Source organism: Tachypleus tridentatus, chromosome 10, assembly GCF_004210375.1.
Source record: "Tachypleus tridentatus isolate NWPU-2018 chromosome 10, ASM421037v1, whole genome shotgun sequence".
Lineage (NCBI taxonomy): Eukaryota > Metazoa > Arthropoda > Merostomata > Xiphosura > Limulidae > Tachypleus > Tachypleus tridentatus.
Genome location: NC_134834.1, coordinates 184213995 through 184233537, shown reverse-complemented (window position 1 = coordinate 184233537; position 19543 = coordinate 184213995). Strand labels below are relative to the sequence as shown.

Genomic DNA, 19543 nt, shown 5'->3' with positions numbered 1-19543 from the left:
TTTAGTAGATACTTAATTAAACATTAAATTTAGGGAATAATATTCAAGAAGCACACTTTCAACCAATAAAAGGAGCCCTATACAATAGCCATATATTGGCAAGACCTTAATTACAACCTCAAGTTCTCAGTGAGGTCTGCATCATTGTGTTATACTTTCTAACCATCTTAATATCAGCAGACCTAAAGATTGCCTACAGAATTTACCTGAAATGTTGCCACCCACTGATCCTCCTCATCAAGAGGATTCAGTTCTTTCAAGGCTGTTGGAGTCAATAATCAACCTTCTCAGTGGGTTTGAGTTTCTTGTAACTTTTATTAGCCAGATTTTTATTAATTTTGGCTTTTACTGAATTTTTACTTTACTTGTATAGAAGCTTCATAGTAAAAACAAATTTCCTGAGATGAGGAAACATCTAACAGTTGTTTGGTTGTGTAAATACTGTGTTTTAAATTTTTGGGATTTAGTTCATTTAAATGCTTGTCATATTGTCAATAATGAAAATCCCAAATCAGTATTTTTTTCCTTTTTAAACCTAAGCATGATGTAACATTTAGTTACAGTTGGGATACTTGTATTCTGTTTGAGGAATAGAATTTAAAGTATAAACATTTATTCTATATTTTTAAATGGTATTATTTTCAAAGTATTAGACAATAAAGTTTGTTCTGTAGAAAATATGTAATTACTTTTGTCTTAAAATCGTGATGTAGCTGATGATTTAAAGATTATGATGTCATTAGCTACAATAGACAGAATGATGTATAGGCACAAATAGCAATAACATATATGTTCAGTTAACCATTTGTATGGTTTTCAAAATAAGTCGCCCTTTGATTTTTAGACAGTTCTGTATTTAACTCTTGTTTTCATCTGGTATTTGTGTAAAGCAGAGTTTCAGTTTTAAAAAAAATCATAAATTTAATTATCAGATGTATGTTATGTTAGGAAAGTGTAGAGAACCTTGTATTCGTATATCCCAGGTTGGCTGGTGTGGGTATTAAAAATTCAATTAAAATAAAGTACAGAACAGTATTTCAATCTTCTTAGATAACCTTGATTAATTTTTCCATGGTTTCTGTTTCCATTGGCCAGTAGAATGATACAAAACAATCAAGAAATTTAGACTTTAAAGATTTATACTGAATATTTTCACATGTGGATACTTTGAACCAGTCTTTATTATTACTTTGGTACATACAGTCATGTGAAAAAGTTAGGGCACCCGATGAAAGCCTGTGTATTTTTGTAACATTTTTGGACATACAGATATTTAATCTCAATTTTAACAATACTGAGAGATTATACGAATACAACTAAACAATTAAAACTGAAGAAAAGACTTTTCAAGATCTTCTGTAAATGTAATTCTACAAAAATGCATATTCTAACTGAAGAAAAAGTTAGGACACCCCCACATTTATTCCCACTTAAAATGGCTCAACTCACACCAGGTGCACATGATTAGAAGATCGTTACTCAGCATTTTGAATGAGGCTTGCCCTATTTAAACCTCAGATGTTTAGTTTGGTTTGCTCCTGACTGTTGAAGTGAGAGTGAGCACCATGGTGAGAGCAAAAGAGCTTTCTGAGGCCTTCAGAAAGAAAACTGTAGCAGCTTATGAGTCTGGTAAGGGATTTAAAAAGATCCCAAAAGATTTTGAAATCAGCCATTCCACTATCTGGAAAATAGTCAACAAGTGGAAGGCTTTCAAAACAACTGCCAACATGCCCAAGTCTGGTCGTCCAAGCAAGTTCACCCCTAGAGCACACTGCAAGATGCTAAAAGAGGTCTCCAAACACCCTAACATGTCATCACAGGACCTACAGCAGGCTCTGGCTACTGTTGATGTAAAAGTGCATGCCTCTACAAGCAGAAAGAGACTACACAAATTTAACTTGCATGGGAGGTGTGCAAGGAGGAAACCTTTGCTCTCTAAGAGAAACATCAAGGCTGGGCTGAAGTTAGCCAGAGAGAATGTAGACAAAGACCAGGCCTTCTGGAATAATGTTCTTTGGACAGATGAGTCCAAAATTGAATTATTTGGACACCATAACAGTGGACATGTTTGGCATAAACCAAATACAGCATTCCAGGAAAAGAACCTTATACCAACTGTGAAGCATGGAGGTGGAAGTGTCATTGTTTGGGGCTGCTTTGCTGCAGCAGGACTTGGACAGCTCACAATCATAGAATTGAACATGAATTCTACTGTGTATCAGAGGGTGTTTGAGGATCATGTGAGACCATCTGTATGAAAATTAAAGCTGAAGCAGAACTGGACCCTGCAACACGACAATAATCCAAAACATACCAGTAAATCCACCAAGGACTGGCTGAAAACTAAGAAATGGAGAGTTCTGGAATGGCTGAGACAAAGCCCAGATCTTAATCCCATTGAATGTCAGAGACTAGTAGATGGCTACAAGAAACATCTCACTGCAGTTATTTCAGCCAAAGGGGGTAACACTAGCTATTAGAGGGTAGGGTGTCCCAACTTTTCCTCTGAATATGCATTTTTGTAGAATTACATTTACAGAAGATCGTGAAAAGTCTTTTCTTCAGTTATAATTGTTAAGTTATATTCCTATAATCTCTCAGTATTGTTAAAATTGAGATTAAATATCTATATATCCAAAAATGTTACAAAAATACACAGGCTTTCATAGGGTGTCCTAACGTTTTTGCATGACAATAGGGCCCGGCATGGTCAAGCGTGTTAAGGCGTGCGACTCGTAATCTGAGGGTCGCGGGTTCGCATCCCGATCGCGCCAAACATGCTCGCCCTTTCAGCCATGGGGGCATAATAATGTGACGGTCAATCCCACTATTCGTTGGTAAAAGAGTAGCTCAAGAGTTGGCGGTGGGTGGTGATGACTAGCTGCCTTCCCTTTAGTCTTACACTGCTAAATTAGGAACGGCTAGCACAGATAGCCCTCGAGTAACTTTGTGCAAAATTCCAAACCAAACAAACATGCATGACTATAGATGGTGTATAATTATGTTTTCTGTTCAACTAAAATATTTTTTGTTCTAATTAATGGTAAAATGGTTCTGTTACTCCTTTTAAACTTAAGTATTTATTTATTGGTATATGTTGAAAACGTATCTTTAAATAATAAGTGTGCTTTAATACATGTATATATATTTATCTCTAGGACTATTGTACAGTGCTAATTCCTCCCCCTCTGCCTCGAAAGTTTTCTGCTTATATTAACAGAAAATCGGTATTCATCTACATGATCTGGATTTTGTTTCAAGCAATTGTATTTTGCCTTCCTTTTGGAAATATGGTTGAAGGATTTCCAGATTCAGGGAAGAAAAAGACGCACGTTTTGAAGTATCGCATCAATGGTACTTTCTCAAAAATAGTTTTTTTTCTAATTTTTGTATTGTATTTACAAAAAACTTTAAAATTTTGTTTTTTGACATCCTTACTTTTTTGTCATGTGATTATGATAAATATAATGAAAATAGCTATTAGTTTATGGAGAATACATTTTAAAAAAGGAAGATTTTTAAATACACACACAGATTTAGATTTGTATGTATTTTACAAATTGTGAATATATTTTATTTTCCTAAATTTATTGAGAATCATAAATTCCCTGAGTCATTATGTAAATTTGTCATAGATCTTTTTTTTTATCCTAACGTTTGTAAATGAAAAAAAATGGTTCTTACATAGATTGGGAAGAACTGATGTAATAGAAACATGGTAAAAAAATCAAATTTAATATCAGTGAATGGTACAGAATAGGCCCTTAAAGTCTGTATCTTGTTTAGCTGAATGGATAAAAATAAATTTCCACTATACATGTGTGTGTGAACATATATATATATAATATTTTGTTTGTTTTTAGGTTTTGCTGAATTGATCATGAGTCTTCTGGTGCTCTTTCTTTTGAAATATATTAACTTTCCACTGACATTTGTATACTCCCATTTCATTCATCTGATAGTTGCTTCAGTTCTTTTCTCATTTGTGTTTTCTGTTTGGTTGTATTTCAAATCATTCTATGCTCCAACCGATAACATCAATCCTAAAGCTACATCTGGTAAGTCCTAACTTACTACATTCAAAATTATTTTACTTTTAAATCATTTTTTGTATGGCCCCTCCCAATTCCTCATATTATATAACCCTTAATATAATTTTTTATCTCTGTATATACTGTGTGTGGGAACAGGAGAGAGGTTAAGATATAAATTCAATTTGTAAGACTGATTTTAACCAGTAGTCGGTAAAGTTGTAGTTATATAAAATACATTTTACTATTGATTTTATAGTAACTTAGAAGTATAATAAAAGGAATATATTTTGACCTTTTCGAAGCTGAAATATATCTTGATTACTGTCAGGATGCCCACCTTATGATTTCTTTGTTGGAAGAGAAGTCCAGCCTCAAATTGGAAAGGTGTTTCACATCAAACTATTTATTTTGAATGTTGGTATGATTTCTTGGGTAAGCATGTTTGTATAATATTTAATTTTAGTCAGTTTTTCCTTTCTCTGTTATGTAAATGTTAGAATGTGTTCAAAAAGCAGCATATTAACAAGATCTAAAAAGTTTTGGAATGATTATATACATGTATATATAGTTTGTAAATAACTTGCAATATTAATATTATTTATTATTATAAGTTGATATTCATATACATATACATGTATATATAGTTTGTAAATAACTTGCAATATTAATATTATTTATTATTATAAGTTGATATTCATTTTCGTATCTTAACGTTTTCTAATTTCAGGCTGTGATAGATGTCTGTTTGGTTTTCAGAACTTTTGTGGACAAAGGTTGTATTAACTACCCCCTTGCTTTGACTGCAGTTTTTCAACTAATCTATATTATAAATTATCTTTGGAATGCTGTAAGTTTTTGTGTGTTAGTATTGCATTAAATATAGTTTTTTGTAAAGAGAGTGACTAAACTTATGACATATGCTATATAAGACTGTAGGTAGACAAAATACACCATTCTGTATTTTGATGGTTTAACGTTTTTCTTCATAATTATTAGTGCATTTACATTTAGTCACATTAAAAAAAAAATGTGTTTAACTACTTTATTATCAATACATACAAATAAACTTAGCATAAAACTGCAGTTAGTAAATCAAATTTTAATACAAGATTTAATTCGTAATTTTTAAGAAAAAAAAACAAACTCCACAATTCCCCTTATTATGATAATTGTGACATTTGCTCTCTGGGACTTCCCTTTTTTTCTAATTTATTTACAACCATTTTAGAAACTTAACTTATGATATAGGTATTACACATGCAGAACATAAACTCATAGTTTTCAATCTTACTAATGGAACTATAAACTGTAAAATAAAGACCCACTTGCCACACCCACCTATCACATCCTCCCTTTTACAAGTTGCCAATAGTTCCCTCTCATGTTTTGTACTATATTATTTATAAACAGTTCGTTTGTTTGTTTTTGAATTTCGTGCAAAGCCACCTGAGGACTAACTGCACTTTATAAACAGTAAAAAGCCAAAGTGTTAATCTATCAAATGACTTTTTCTACTGTTTTATGTACAAGAATTACTTATATTCTTATTCAATTTCAAATATTTTTCCACTGAAATCACATCTATAAGCTCAGTTGAATATTAAAGGATCCAGAAAGTTTATAGTAACTATAGGACATTGTTTGATTTTTGCATGTAATATTCTGTGTCTTAGATGTATTATTTACACAGATAAAGAATTATTTATAGGAGTAGTACCATTAGTACCACTACTACAATGGACACAACAGATAGCCCAAAATAGGTTTAAATTTCATTGACAGTCAACGGCAAAAAAACACACAAAAGATCCCAGATAAGTACATTTCACGTGTATTTTTTGTTTATTATTATAAAAGTAACTAAATTGTAAAAATTAGAAATTTATTAGATTAGATCAGGTAAGATAATGAAAAATTAAAAATTCTTCAAGAGGTATGCTTGCAAGCAGCTTGTGCTTTACTTTATATAATATGGAAACTTGAACCACATGTTTGCTCAATGATTTACTACTTGTGTGGTGAGATATTTAGTTAGATACAGTTCAAAAATCAATAAAGTGATAAAAGTAAGTACACGTAGATAACTTGTTTGAGATAAACAACTGTTGCAAAACTTAGCACGACCTTGTGGTTAGGGTGCTTGACTCACAGTCTGTAGGTTTGTATCTCCTTTGCTAAGCATGCTCCCCCTTTCAGCCATGGGGGGTGTTATGATGCAATGGTCAATCCCACTATTCATTGGTAAAAGAGTAGCCCAAGAATTGATGGTGGGTGGTGTTGACTAACTGTCTTTCCTCTAGTCTCTCACTTTTAAATCAGTGATGGCTCGAACATGTAGTCCTTGTACAGTTTTGTGCAAAATTCAAACCAAGCTGAACCAATCTTGTTGTAATTTAATCATTTTAAAGATAAAAAGGGGTAATTCAGATTTATTTCCTAACCATATATGGTAGTAGCAAGGTCAGTGCAATTGACCAACCCTGTATAGAGTTATGGTAGAAAAGGTAATAGATAAGACATGAAGTTTCTGGGAAAAAGAATGATATTTATTTAAGAGGTTTCAGAGATTATACAAATGAAGTTTGAAAGTTTTCAAGATGTAGAAAAGTATTTTTAATCACTGACTCCAGATATTTATGGACAAGTATTTAGTATAAATAAGTAATTAAAAATAGTTTTCCTTTGTGTATACAAAAAACTTATTAAGTTTCATGAAGCTATATTAATTATTTTTAGAGCTATAGCATTTATACATGATAGTCACATGATAAGTACAAGGTTGTGTATTATACACGAATTCCTCATGAAAGGGTTAATAGAATTTATATTTTTAAAAAAGTCTTATTCTTAATGGTAGTTGGATAAATTTTTCAGTACGTTTTGATCTCTTCACTACAACAAATGTCACACATTAACCAATTGTTTATATTTGGATATTTTGAATCAACATAAAATTTCACAACTTTGGACTAAAACATTTATGTTGTAAGAAAAAACATCTTTATGTATAATTTCTTAATTATGAGTTAATTATTTTACTAAAAATAAAATCTAAAATATTTGCAATAAACTCAGCATTAAAATGATCAACTAACAACAGTGAAATAAATGATTCTTTCTCTCTCATTCTGCAGTTGAACATTGTTAAGTCTACTGATTTACAATGCTAAAATCAAGAATTTGATGTCCAATGGTGGACATAGCAGATTGCCCATTGTGGCTTTGCTTTAAGATAACCAAACTCACGTAGGCAGCACACAATTTATTAACCCTAAACTTTATTGTCAATGTATGCCAATAAAAGTAGTGTCAGAATGTAGGTTATAATGTAGATTTGTTTGTTAACTCAGTTTTAATTTTTTTTCAAAAGAAAATAGTTTAAAACTCTCATTTCAGCAACATGCAAGTGAGAAGATCTCCCTTTTTAATTTGTATAACTTCAAAAGTATGGCATCTACACTGCATAAGCTATGCAGACACAATCTATAAATAGATCCAAAGCCAAATACACAGTGTCAACATCCTAATTTGTGTAATTAATAGGATATCTATAAACTTTGCCAAATTATGGCAGAAGCTCTGCTCATCTATTTTTAACTTTCATGGTGGTTTTCACAACTACATACTCTTTTTTAACATCCATGTTTATAATTAATAGAGATTATTTTCCGACAATGTTCTTTACTTCCATTCACATACATAGCTATTCTTGTTCAGTGCTGCCCTCTATTTGCAAAATTTATTTTGCATGTTACAAGTCTTTATAATCTTATGTACCCTCTTGGTTCACATGGTTTAAGTGATTCATACGTGTAAATTATAGTGCGACAACTTTCCACCAATAGATGTACCTCACACACACATGACTGGTAATTCTTTTTGTGATAATATACCCAACTATCATTTCCAGTTTGGCATTGCTTGTGTTGAGACAGTTTCTTTAGGGCTCTTTCAATTCAAATTTGAATTTTTCTAGCATTTATTTCTAGTTTACAACCCCTAATTTCTCTTTAAATATTTTGTTGTGATATTATTTCACTTTTAAAACCCTTTTTCAGAAGTTAATTTTTCACATTTTACTTTCTTTACAAACACAGCTATGATTGGTTTACATTATAATTTCAAAATAAATGTTACTGTTTGAATGTTGCACTTTCTACCATCACATTTGCTAACCCTTCAGGTAGGGGTAACTCAATTTTGGAAGTATTGGCAATTATTCGTCAAAAGATTGATTATTGTTTGAATGAACTTTCTCCTTATATTGCCAAACTTCCTTCTGAACAAGTTGAACCTATTCAGGGCAATAACAACTTTGAAAGCCTTTTTTTTCCTTCGCCTGAGATTTCTGTGCCTTCCCCTGTGGTTTCCATTAGGCATAATACAACAAATTTGGACATGATTACATAAATATGTTTTGTTTTATCCATTTCATCAATCTCGTATAATCCTCTACTTTCCTTGTTACGTGATACTGCTTTCTCTCAGTATATTTTATTTTCACCCTCTCCTGGTCAATATCAGTTCAGGCTAACATTTTGGATTTAAGTTACATGATGGTGTGAGCATGCCTCACCCTCCACAGGCTGCAGAACAATTTACTTTGGCCTGCCATTAGGATGATTTTCCATTCCTGAATTCCCAACACTTTGGAATCAAGTCCTGTTTGATGAGCATATCCTGTTTATTCTGTTCAATTGACCCATGCGCAGTCGTTCTCGCTTTTGTTGTACTCTCACATCTATCCTATGGTACTTGTATACCATCTGGGCTATTGGCCTTTTTAATTTTATTTAAGTTTTTTTACCTACCTTTTGAACTTTCTTTAGTTTTCACTTTGATTCATTTTTACATTTAAGCTTTTTTTTTAACCAGTTGTTTGGTTCAAATGGCCTAGTTGCTTTGTGCCAATAAATGCCAAACAACCATCTATCATCCACCTTCTCTCCAAGGCAATCCACCATGATCCTGAGGATTCTTTGGGGATATTTATGCCCTAATTACCTTCTTTCTTTGCAAAAGTGGTTCATCTGTTATTTAGATCATTTTGAGAGAGTCCATTTATCTTCTTATCCTTGGAACTTACACCTTGCTCCTTATCAATTAATTGTCGAATCTTGGGTGTAATCCTTGAGACAGCAGTCAACTCTTCATTTGTTGGTTGATTGCTTGTCTCATACAGAACCTTGACAATTCTCTATGTCTGTTTACCTATATTACTGCTTCCCAACTCTTACCTGTTCCATCTTCAAGGGAATTTTCTTGTCATTTTCTTCAATGATGAGTTTAACATAACCCACAATTGCTTCTTGATGTTGCCTCATTTCATCATGGAGTTATTTCTTACTCTTAGATTTATGGATGACCAAGGTTGACATCTTGAATGCTTATCTCCATATTTTCATATCAAGATAATCAAGACACTACTTTTGATTTGTTTGTCACAGAGTGGTTTATCAGTTATGAGCTTACTACATTCCTGTGTGAATTTTGTCATTTGGTCAAGGTTTTTGTGTATCTTATGCACATTTGAAGGCTGCAATTGCAACATTTCATGGACAATTAACGTCTGTTAGGTCTGTTTGATTTGGAATCTGCTTCTTTCAGAAGCAGCATGAATTGGTTTGTTGATGAAGTTGGAGAAATTCTTCTTTGCTCCTACCCAATATTTTATCTATTTGGGTGTTTTGTTCAACACTCATTTCAGTTGGGCCCAACTTTCTCCTTCTTGACTCTGTTCAGTAGAGCTGGTAGTCATCAGTGCTCTTACTGCTTGCAAGGTGCTATCTCTTCTGGGATGTGGTCTTCTATAGTGTACTTATCCTCATTGATCATGCTTATGTAAAGTTCTTTCAGTGGACTCTTCAAAATCATTGGAACCTTGTGCTAGATCCCTTGCATTTTCCTCTTACTGTTTATCCTTCCTCTTTCAACGATCTGCATTGGTGGTTGGACAAGGCTCACACCTTGGCATAGGTTCTGCTTTTTCCCACTCTTCTGAATTTACATTTTTTCATGGCTGAAGGATGTTGAGGACCAAGTTGCTTTAAGTCTACGATATGTGACAGAAAATCTTTACCATATTAGTATCCTGGAGCTGTTTGCTGTCTAGCAAGCTTTGGATTACTGTACTCCTCTTGTCCACAGTTATCTGGTTATGATCGTCAGACAATTTTATGATTGTGGCATTTATCAGTCACCAGGGAGGCATCAATTTTTTTTCCCTTTGGTCTTGAATGTTTGGATCTCCTCTTTTGAGCCCACACAAAAGGTATTAACCTCCTTGTATGTCATGTCCTGGGGCTTTCAACCTGGTTGCATATTGTTTGTACAAATTATTTGGCACTATACTCAATACCAAGTTACCTCAGTTTTTATCTGTAATGCTTTGTACTTCTTTACTTTATCTGGCTGTTAATACATTTATCATGATCAGATAGACAAATTGCTTTATCATTCTATCCAACACCTCCCCGGGGTGTTTCCAATCATCCCCTCAACTATATTTCAAGTTATTCTAATTGCAAGCTTATTACTATTCTCAACCATGGTTTTCATGGCTGCTTCATATCCATTATGCTCCATCAATTGTCTCTTCTAACACTCCATCCTTTCTGAAGCAGCCTCAGTACTGGGTAGTTCATCCAACCATTCCTGTCCTTCATATTTCTGCCAGGTTTTCATTTAGTCCTCGGCAAGAAAATCTGGTTTATTACATGAGTGGCTTCATTGTTGACACATTTTGTTTGATCTTCTTCCATGGAGGTTCTCTATGTAAGTGGAACATCTTCAACCTGTTGTTCTGTGAGCAAGGGGTCTCCCCTGTTCATCCCACTGTTCCTGTTATTATGGAATACTTGGTTATTTTATCAGGGGTTTTCAATCTCTTCAATTGTGGGTTACCAGACAGCCTTATTCCACATCTTTCCCTTTCCCTGGTACCATAAAAGTTTTGCTACCCATACCTTATCCATCTTGTTCCTTCATTTACTTAGTTTGGTATTCAAGTCTGTACTGAAAGGCCATATAAATTTTATTTTTCTTCCATGGCCATTATATGCACACTGTTTTCTGATATACTAGAGATGGGGTGTTCCACAAGATTGCTTGTATGCTATTCCTTGCAATATATTTTCTTCTGAAATACACCTGTTTTAGACCATGAACTTTATGGGTAAACAAAAGGGATAACAGCCTATTCCTACCATTATTTAGATTAAGTAAATCAGAATTGGCCTGCTTTTCAATATAATTTGTTGTGGTCATCAATTATATGGTATTCAGTGTGAATGTTCTTCTGGACTCTTCATTGCATTCCCCCCATTTATTTCAGTGGCATAAAATAATCCTTACCATTTTCCTATTCCAAGTTGCTGGGGTGGTTGACAGTGAAATAGTGATAGTGAAATATACAATATAAAATTAATGCATCTATTCATTTGAGAGTAAGAAGGTAGTGTTCTTCTGATGTATACATGATTGGTATCTCTCATTCTTCCCCCACCTGGATGTTGGTTCTTGACAGATGAGTTTTGGATTTGGAGATGAACTGATCAACATAAATCATCATGTTTGGGGTATCCTTGTTCACTTACTCAATTCATCTTGGGTACACTTCCTTGTATTGTGGATCACCATGGGTCCACGTCCTCCTGTTGCACTCACCTCAATGTCTTTATATCAAGGATGGTACTGTGTTTAGGGTTGTTTTGGTATGTTTGATTTGAGAAAGATATATCTGTACTTCATTCTGGTCACATGTAACTTGTTCACCAATTAGTGGTGAAAATTCTCCCTCCATTTGGCTGAACTTGAGGTGGAAGAGGTATGATCCTTTTTCTACCCCTGCTTGGATATTGTTCCCTTGTGGTAGAGTTTTGGATGTAGGTGCTGTATATGGTTTGACTAGCCATTTTACACTTTGAGGCACATCCATTCTTTTAACCATAGTGATATGTGCACATCAGTTTTCTCCAACCGACTCATTCTGACTTTTATTATATTTTGGCAAAGAGCATATTAGTACTTAAGTGGTGTGGTCTTCTAAGTATCATCTTCTTTGAGGATTCCCTCTTGGAGGATGCCCTTCTGTAACAGACAGGCAGTCCAAGAGGGTAGCCATTGAAGTTTAGTTATTACTACCAGTCACAATTTATTTATATTACGTGAGGATTGCAGTGGTGAGTAGAACTCATAAGCACTAACTTGAGGAAGTTTACAGTTAAAGTAAAGACTCTGAATTTGAAACTAAGATTCAAAACAGTAAAACACTTCTAATGTACTTTTCACAGCATTCTCTGTTACAATCAATTCATAGAATAACTTGGATTAAACTAACAAAATTCTTTTGACATAATTAACAAACATTCCTGAATTATATTTCTACTGTCATTACTAAATTGAGTTGACCACTTGTTAACTATGCTACTCAATGCTATGGAAGATGGCAATATGTCACTTACAGAGAGTTTAGGTGAGACACTCTGGGTTGCTTCATCACAAGGGTAGTCATTTTTTATCTGGCTGAATCTTTCTAGAATAACTGCTGTGATGACTGGCGAGTGCTTGACTCTTTTTCTTTACTGTAGTTTTTCCTTGACTCTTGCAGATTCTTCTTGACTGCTTAACTCATCTTCTGAATGATTTTTCAGTCTCAAACATGGATTTTTATATTAAACCCTTCTGGTATTTTTTCGATTTTCCAAGTAGTGTACACAACTACCTGCAAGTAGATCTGATAAGTAATTGGTTATTTCGCTTTGATCGTTTCATAATTCTCAAAATCAGAACTAACACCATTTGTTCATTGATTGCAGATAAAGTTAGTAAATTGGCAGCCTTCTCACTTGTATCCGTACACACATTTATGATGTGGATACTATATCAAAATTCTGACTTATTCACTTCTTGGCAACTTTTAAGCATGATAAAGTAAACAACGTAACTTTCTAACTGCTGCAGTGGCACCAGTCTATAGATAATGTTCTAATTTTATGTTTCTATTATAATAAGGCATTCTTGAACCTTCTTGTTCTTGAACCTTCTTGTGACCTAAAAGCATCATTTTGGAAATGGTACAAACACAAACATTTCTCAACATGTCTCTCTTCTTAGTCAGTTATTATTATATAACCACTTTTTATGCTTTTGTGAGCATGTATCACTTTTCTCCATGTTGCACATAATTGCTCAATACTTTAAGCATTTGAAATGCCCAGAAATGCTGCAAATGCTTCACTTCAGACCCTCTCAGAGAGTGCTTCTCTCTTGTTCTGGTTCCTCTGTATATTTAGTGTGAAATTTTAGCTGTGTATGTGAGCAAAAGTAAGGCACTTTGTCAGTAGCTATTAATTTTCTTACACTGAATGTATGTATTCTTGACAGGTATGTACTTCCACCCACCCTTCCTTTCCCACTGTCTATTGATGCTTAGTTTTCTGCCTAAACATAAAGTAATAATTAGATAGAATAGTACAGAAGAAATCAGGAGTCATGTGCATGTGGAACATCTACTGGTGGTGATTTGTTGCATGAATCAGTTAAATCATGTGAACTAAGATGTATATAGGAATAAAGAGATTTGTGGTTGGTGAAGAAAAATTCTGCAAATAAAGGGAAGCACTGAATGAGAATAGCTATTTATTTGAGTAGAAGTTAAATACCTATTGGAAATATATCTTCAGTTTAGAAAAATTATAACTTCTGTTTGAAGTTTGCAATAGACCTTTTGAATTTGACAATAAGAGATGTTAGTTTATTAGAAGTTGGTGCTTGTAGCATTTAACAGTTTTCTTTAACCTAGTTATAGCTAAGTTAGAAAACCAAATAAATTATAGTTTGTTTGTTTTGTTATAAATTTTGAGTAAAATTACACGAGAGCTCTCTGTGCTAGTTGTCCCTAATTTAGCAATGAGAAACTAGATATTGAAGGCAACTAGTCATCATAACCCCTTGCCAACTCTTGGGCTACTCTTTTACCAATGAATAGTGGGATTATTTGTGGCATTATAATGCTCCTACAGCCAAAAAGGGGAGCATGTTTGATGGTATGGAGATTTGAACCCATTACTCACAGATTGCAAGTCAAGCACCACACCTACTTGACCACATCAGACTATTAAATTATAGTTAATTGAATATTTGAAATGTGCACACATTTTTTTATTTCACTGAAGAACTTAGAGAAAATTTGACAAGGCTTATGTAGCTGAGCATACAAAAGTTGAATATTTCACACATGCAGAATATAAGACTGTTGGAGTCTGTCAATGCCTTCTCACTCTCAAGTGTAGCTTTTCAGAGATGATAAACTGTATGTTATACAAGTCAAGCAATAAAACTTAAAAACAAAACTGAAACGTTAGTGTTATGGTAGAGAAAAAGTTCTATCTCAGAGAATATTTTGATAAATATGAATGATTGATATTTGTTTATTATTTAAAGATCAATGTTTTATATTGATACAATTTTATGTTTTATAAAACTTGTCAGTGACTTTCACTTTAAAAGCATGTTCAACAAGTACATAGTTTTAACAACTTCAGCATCATCTTAAGAAGTTATTTGAAAGTTAAAGTATTATCCTTCAAATAACTCCTGAAGATGACATAGAGAAAATCAAAACATTGATGGGGAGCGTGGTTTTAAAATGGAAGCCATTTAGCATCATCAGTAAAGTTTTTATAGCACGTAAGTATAAAACATTGATTTTAATTATTTGTTGAATTTTAATGTTTGATATTTATTTAGGAGGTTTCAGTAATTATTCAGATGAAATGTGAAAAATACCTTACACCCAAATTTATGTGTATTTAGATTTAAAAGTAAACTATGTGAAAAGATAAATAGTCAAAATTGTGAATACCATAATATGAAACAAAAGGCAGATTTTTGTTTCATAATTTTTAGAATTTCATCACATTAATGATATACAAAAACACACTTTTTCCCCAATTTTTTAGTTTCCCCGAGTTCTACTGTTAATCTGATAAGTATAACTCTGAATCTACTAGGTTTATCCTTGTGGAATTTGGGACTGATTTCAGGAAATGGCACCAAGTTTGAGTGATATGTTCTAAAGCATGGTGGGAAACAATCATTATTCAGTTAATAGCAAAAAAAAGTTACTGCAGAGAAAAATAACTTCAGATCATTTTGGTGTAGCTGTACCATGAAAATTACTGTGTTACTAATGCAGAGTTTTGTACACAGCACTGGTAGAACAATGCAAGCAGTAAGCTAAGCATAACTGTTTATGCCAGCACATTGATTAGAAAATTATTGGCCTTCAGGCTTCCCTGCTGATTATTTATTGTAGCATTTGTTCTGAAGATGCAGGTGTTTTGCCATAACCCAGGAGCCATTTTTTTCAATCGAAGGATGTCTTGTAACATATGTTTGATTAATTCCCATTCAGAGCTCATGTGATGTAATATCCAATGATATTGTCAGTATGGGTGTGTAAGTGATAATGGCAACATAGAATAGTTGCTACAGTGGTTTGCACAAATGTTTTTCTCAGGAAACAGTAGCAGTAGAATGTATTTTTCATTTATAACCAATATATCACACGGTTCAGTCTACAGATTGCTTAAAATGTCTATAACTACCTTGCATGTTGAATTTGAAATAGTTGGGTAGAATTAATTTTATGATTTAAATAACTTTGTATAATTTTTAAAATCTTTATACAACTAAAAGTGATTACAAATACTTATTTTGAATTTAAAGGTAAAATAAACTACCAGCATCTTCTTATATAGAGAACCAGACTAGAGTTTATCTAAACTTTAACAGCTACATATTTTTTATAATAACCACTTATAAATAAAACTTACCTAATATCAAGATTTAATATTATTTTTTGGATACTTTTGATAAGCCTTTGGTCATAGTAATGGAGTATGCTGAACTTTTAAACCTTTTGTGAAACTTGTATTATTAAAGAATTCATATTTTGTAGTTACTTCCTCTTTAAAAATGGAATCATTAACTTTGAAAATCTATCTGTAGAATTTGTCATTATAATGACTTCTACTTTTTATTCAGTCAACATTATATTGGTCTGTGATGTTATTTAGAAGTTAATTTGTTTAATATTCCAGGATTAAAAGACGTATAATATATATAAAAGTTAGTTTGACGAATTAGAATTTATTTAGATAAGTATTACTCGTGTACTAGTTTCGAATATGGTACTTCTTTCTGCACACAAAATAAGCTGTTCTGTTCTTGTTCATTACTGCCCTCTGTATGCAAACGTTTTTATTATTCATGATACAGACCTTCCACACACGCTCTCCCCTTTTTGAATCAAATTATTTCAATGTGTGTCTTATGTAAATTGTCATGCATCACTTCTCAATCAATAGGAGTATAGTTCTGTCATGTAACTCCTTCCATGCACCTCTATCAAAATATTACTTCTTGTTTGGCAGCATTTGGACTCTGAAGTCTTTCTTTTTCATCTTGGTTAGTGTTTTAGATTCAATTCATTTTCACAGTAATTTAGTTTAATATACTCAGTTTTTCTTAAAGCAGTAAGGTTCAATTACCCTTATTCTAGTCACCCTTATTTTTATTCCTTCAAATGCTTTTATCTATTGATACAACATGAATTCTAAAGTTAATGTCACCATTTTGAAAGTCTTACATTTGATACGTGCTTTACCCACAGGAATCACGTGCTGTTGACTTGTTGGAAGATTTATATACATTTATTCGCATGGAGATTGAATGTTGTATGGGTCAACATTTATCTCCAGACATTGACCAACTTACTGGTCAGGCTGATGAGGACTTTGATTGCCTGTTTCCATTTTTTGATTTTGCTGTGCCTTCCCAAAACTTTACAGAGGATTCTGTTTGGCCTTCCACGGTTTATATGGAAAATTTTCATGTATTTGATGTTTTATCCCATGCTTCTTTATCTTATGGTCCACATCCTTCATTACTGCATGATTATACTTCCCAACCCTATTTGGTTCTCCCCATTCCCTGACATTTAGGTTCATGCTGTAAAATTCACCACTCAGGTGGGTGATGATATCAGTATGCCTCATCTACCTTGAATATCATAGGGCTAACTGCCCATATTATGACTAACAACTGTTGGATTCAGTTTTACCCATTTTGGAGGTGAGTCCCAAAACTGCCATTCCCAATTGTATCACTTCTGTCTTACCCTCATGACTCTTTTATGGTATCTTTCTCCATCTCCTGTCTGAGGTTCTTCACATAAATTCTGAGGGATTTTCTAGGGACATTATCTTCCTCCTTATCTCCATATTGGCTCATTTGTCATCTTCTGGCTTTGTAAACACAGTTTATCCATTATTGGAACACTTATGTCATGATGCTGTCTTATCTCAAACCCATTTACCTGCTCCTTATCTCCAAAATTTGCACGTGGCTCTGTTTTTAAGACATTCCATTTTTGATACAATCCTAGAGTCTTTGGAGTGTCAGGTGACATCTGCCCAGAAACAGTCTACATACACTTTCACATCTGGTAACCTATTTATCTCAGTCAGAGCTGAGTGTGGTGCCACTTCTGGTTTCCAGTCCTTCTACTTCCCAGCCCTTACCTTTCCCTCGTCCTTGAGGTGCTATTATTTGTCATCTTTCTCAACAATACACTATACCAACAGTCCTGATGATTACTTGGTGGGTTTGGGCCTGGTGAGAGCTTAATTTGCAGCCTTTTACCACTGATGTTTGGGTTCTTCAGGTTTTGTGAGAGGGACTCAATTAATTTCTCACCTTGCCTAATTTGGATGATGTTAAGGCCTTAATAGGTTCCTAGCATCCTGCTTCTCTCCTTACAGGAAGCATTCCTGAAATTTGCCAATGCTCTCACCTTTTAGCAGTTTTCCTTACATAAGAATAACAGGTTATGTGATGGATGAGTTCATGAAAAGTTGGCACTGCTGGTTGAATAGCACGTGCCCACCTTAATGTGCCACTTAAATCACCTTTGGAGGCTGTAGCTATCCTCATATCCTTGTACCATAGCTGTTCATTCCCTCTACCTTTCACTTGAACAGATGATAAGTAAGACCTTTATGCTCTTTTAGAACAGTTGCCTCCCTTTTTCATCTTGGGAGACTTAATGGACACAGTTGCCTTTGGGGTGATGCTATATTGATGGGAGGGGTTGTTCAATGGAGCTTATGCTCTCAGATCACGACCTGTCTCTCTTCAGTAGTGGTTCTTTCACCTGTTTTCATTCAAGTTAACCTTTTACTGCTATTCATCTCTCTTGTTGTTCCCCTTTTATCTCATTTTTCTTGGAGAGTAGACAGTAACTCATGGGGCAGTGATTACTTTCCTATCATTTTGAGGGAGACTGGCTGTGGTCATTGTTACCTGATCTGAGTGTTATGATGGAAGTTGGACCAGACCAACTGGCTCTCTTTCACATCTAATCTAGAATAGAATAGCCAATCTTGTGAACTGAGGGAAGTACCTGTTGGAAATACATTTTCAGTATAGGAAAATTATAACTTTCATAAATGGGTGGTATTCAATATTAGTGTTATTAATATTTATATATGCATTAGACTCTTTAAAGTTTTAAGAGAGGCTAGAAAATGCCATTTCAAATCATTAATATAAAAAGTTCATGATTTTCAGGAATATTTTCTCAGTTCAACAGTTTTTCAGTATGAACGAGTTGGATACCAGCTAATCATTGTTTTTTTTACCCTGATACCATTCTTCTACTGCATCCCAGTGTTGTATTTGGTCTACTACAGACAGTATGTTTCACGTTACTGTCTTTTTGGAATATCTGCTCTTTATAGTAAGTCTTGGGGATCATTTTAAAGTTTGTATATGTGTGTGTTCTCGGTTAGAAAAATAATTTGTGTCACTGAACATGGTATGAAAATAATAAAATACATTCAAAAATTGTAGGTTTAGACTTTTATTATTTATTTTTAAGAAGAAGTCAGGGTAGGCACGTGTTTCTGCAAAGTAGTTTGAAATTTTGTATAAGGTCAAAAATAGTTTAGAAACATGACCAAGATATATTTTATATGCTAACTATAAAGCTCCTAAAATGTATCATTTAATAAAGATGTATGTTTCATTGGAAATTATCAGCATTGAGTTAATGGAAGAAATTTTCTTTCAATAATGTCTGTCTCTTAGAGTTAATAGTTCCTACAGGTGAAAATAATACAAATCAAAGAAATAATAATAAAAACACTATTATTAAATTACTTAACTATTATGTTAATAAACAATTGGTAAAGTGTGATTTGTGAAATTAACCCTAACTTTTAGAAAGTTAAGAAGCAAGTAATACAATTATTACTTATTCTAGAAAGTTAAGGTAGCTATTTGAATTTTGAATTAATTACAAAGAGTGAAAATATCTTCGGGAGAAGAGTTTGAGAAAAAGTTGTTTTGTCTATTGAGACTCTTTCGAAATTATAAAATTAAGCTTTGGTCAAAGTGAGCGAATCTCTTGAGTTTAACCATTTATTGTCTATAAATTATTATTT

At 33.4% G+C, this 19543-nt stretch overlaps 1 protein-coding gene across 1 annotated transcript in view; it reads left to right on the top strand.

Moving 5' to 3' along the window:
- Positions 1-19543, top strand: part of LOC143228600 (delta(14)-sterol reductase TM7SF2-like) — a 49622-nt gene that overhangs the window by 22823 nt on the left and 7256 nt on the right. Inside the window, exons 4-8 of the mRNA XM_076459825.1 lie at positions 3159-3354; positions 3864-4058; positions 4363-4466; positions 4762-4881; positions 18669-18837. Coding sequence (XP_076315940.1) covers positions 3159-3354; positions 3864-4058; positions 4363-4466; positions 4762-4881; positions 18669-18837 — 784 coding nt within the window. The remainder of the gene's footprint in view (positions 1-3158; positions 3355-3863; positions 4059-4362; positions 4467-4761; positions 4882-18668; positions 18838-19543) is intronic.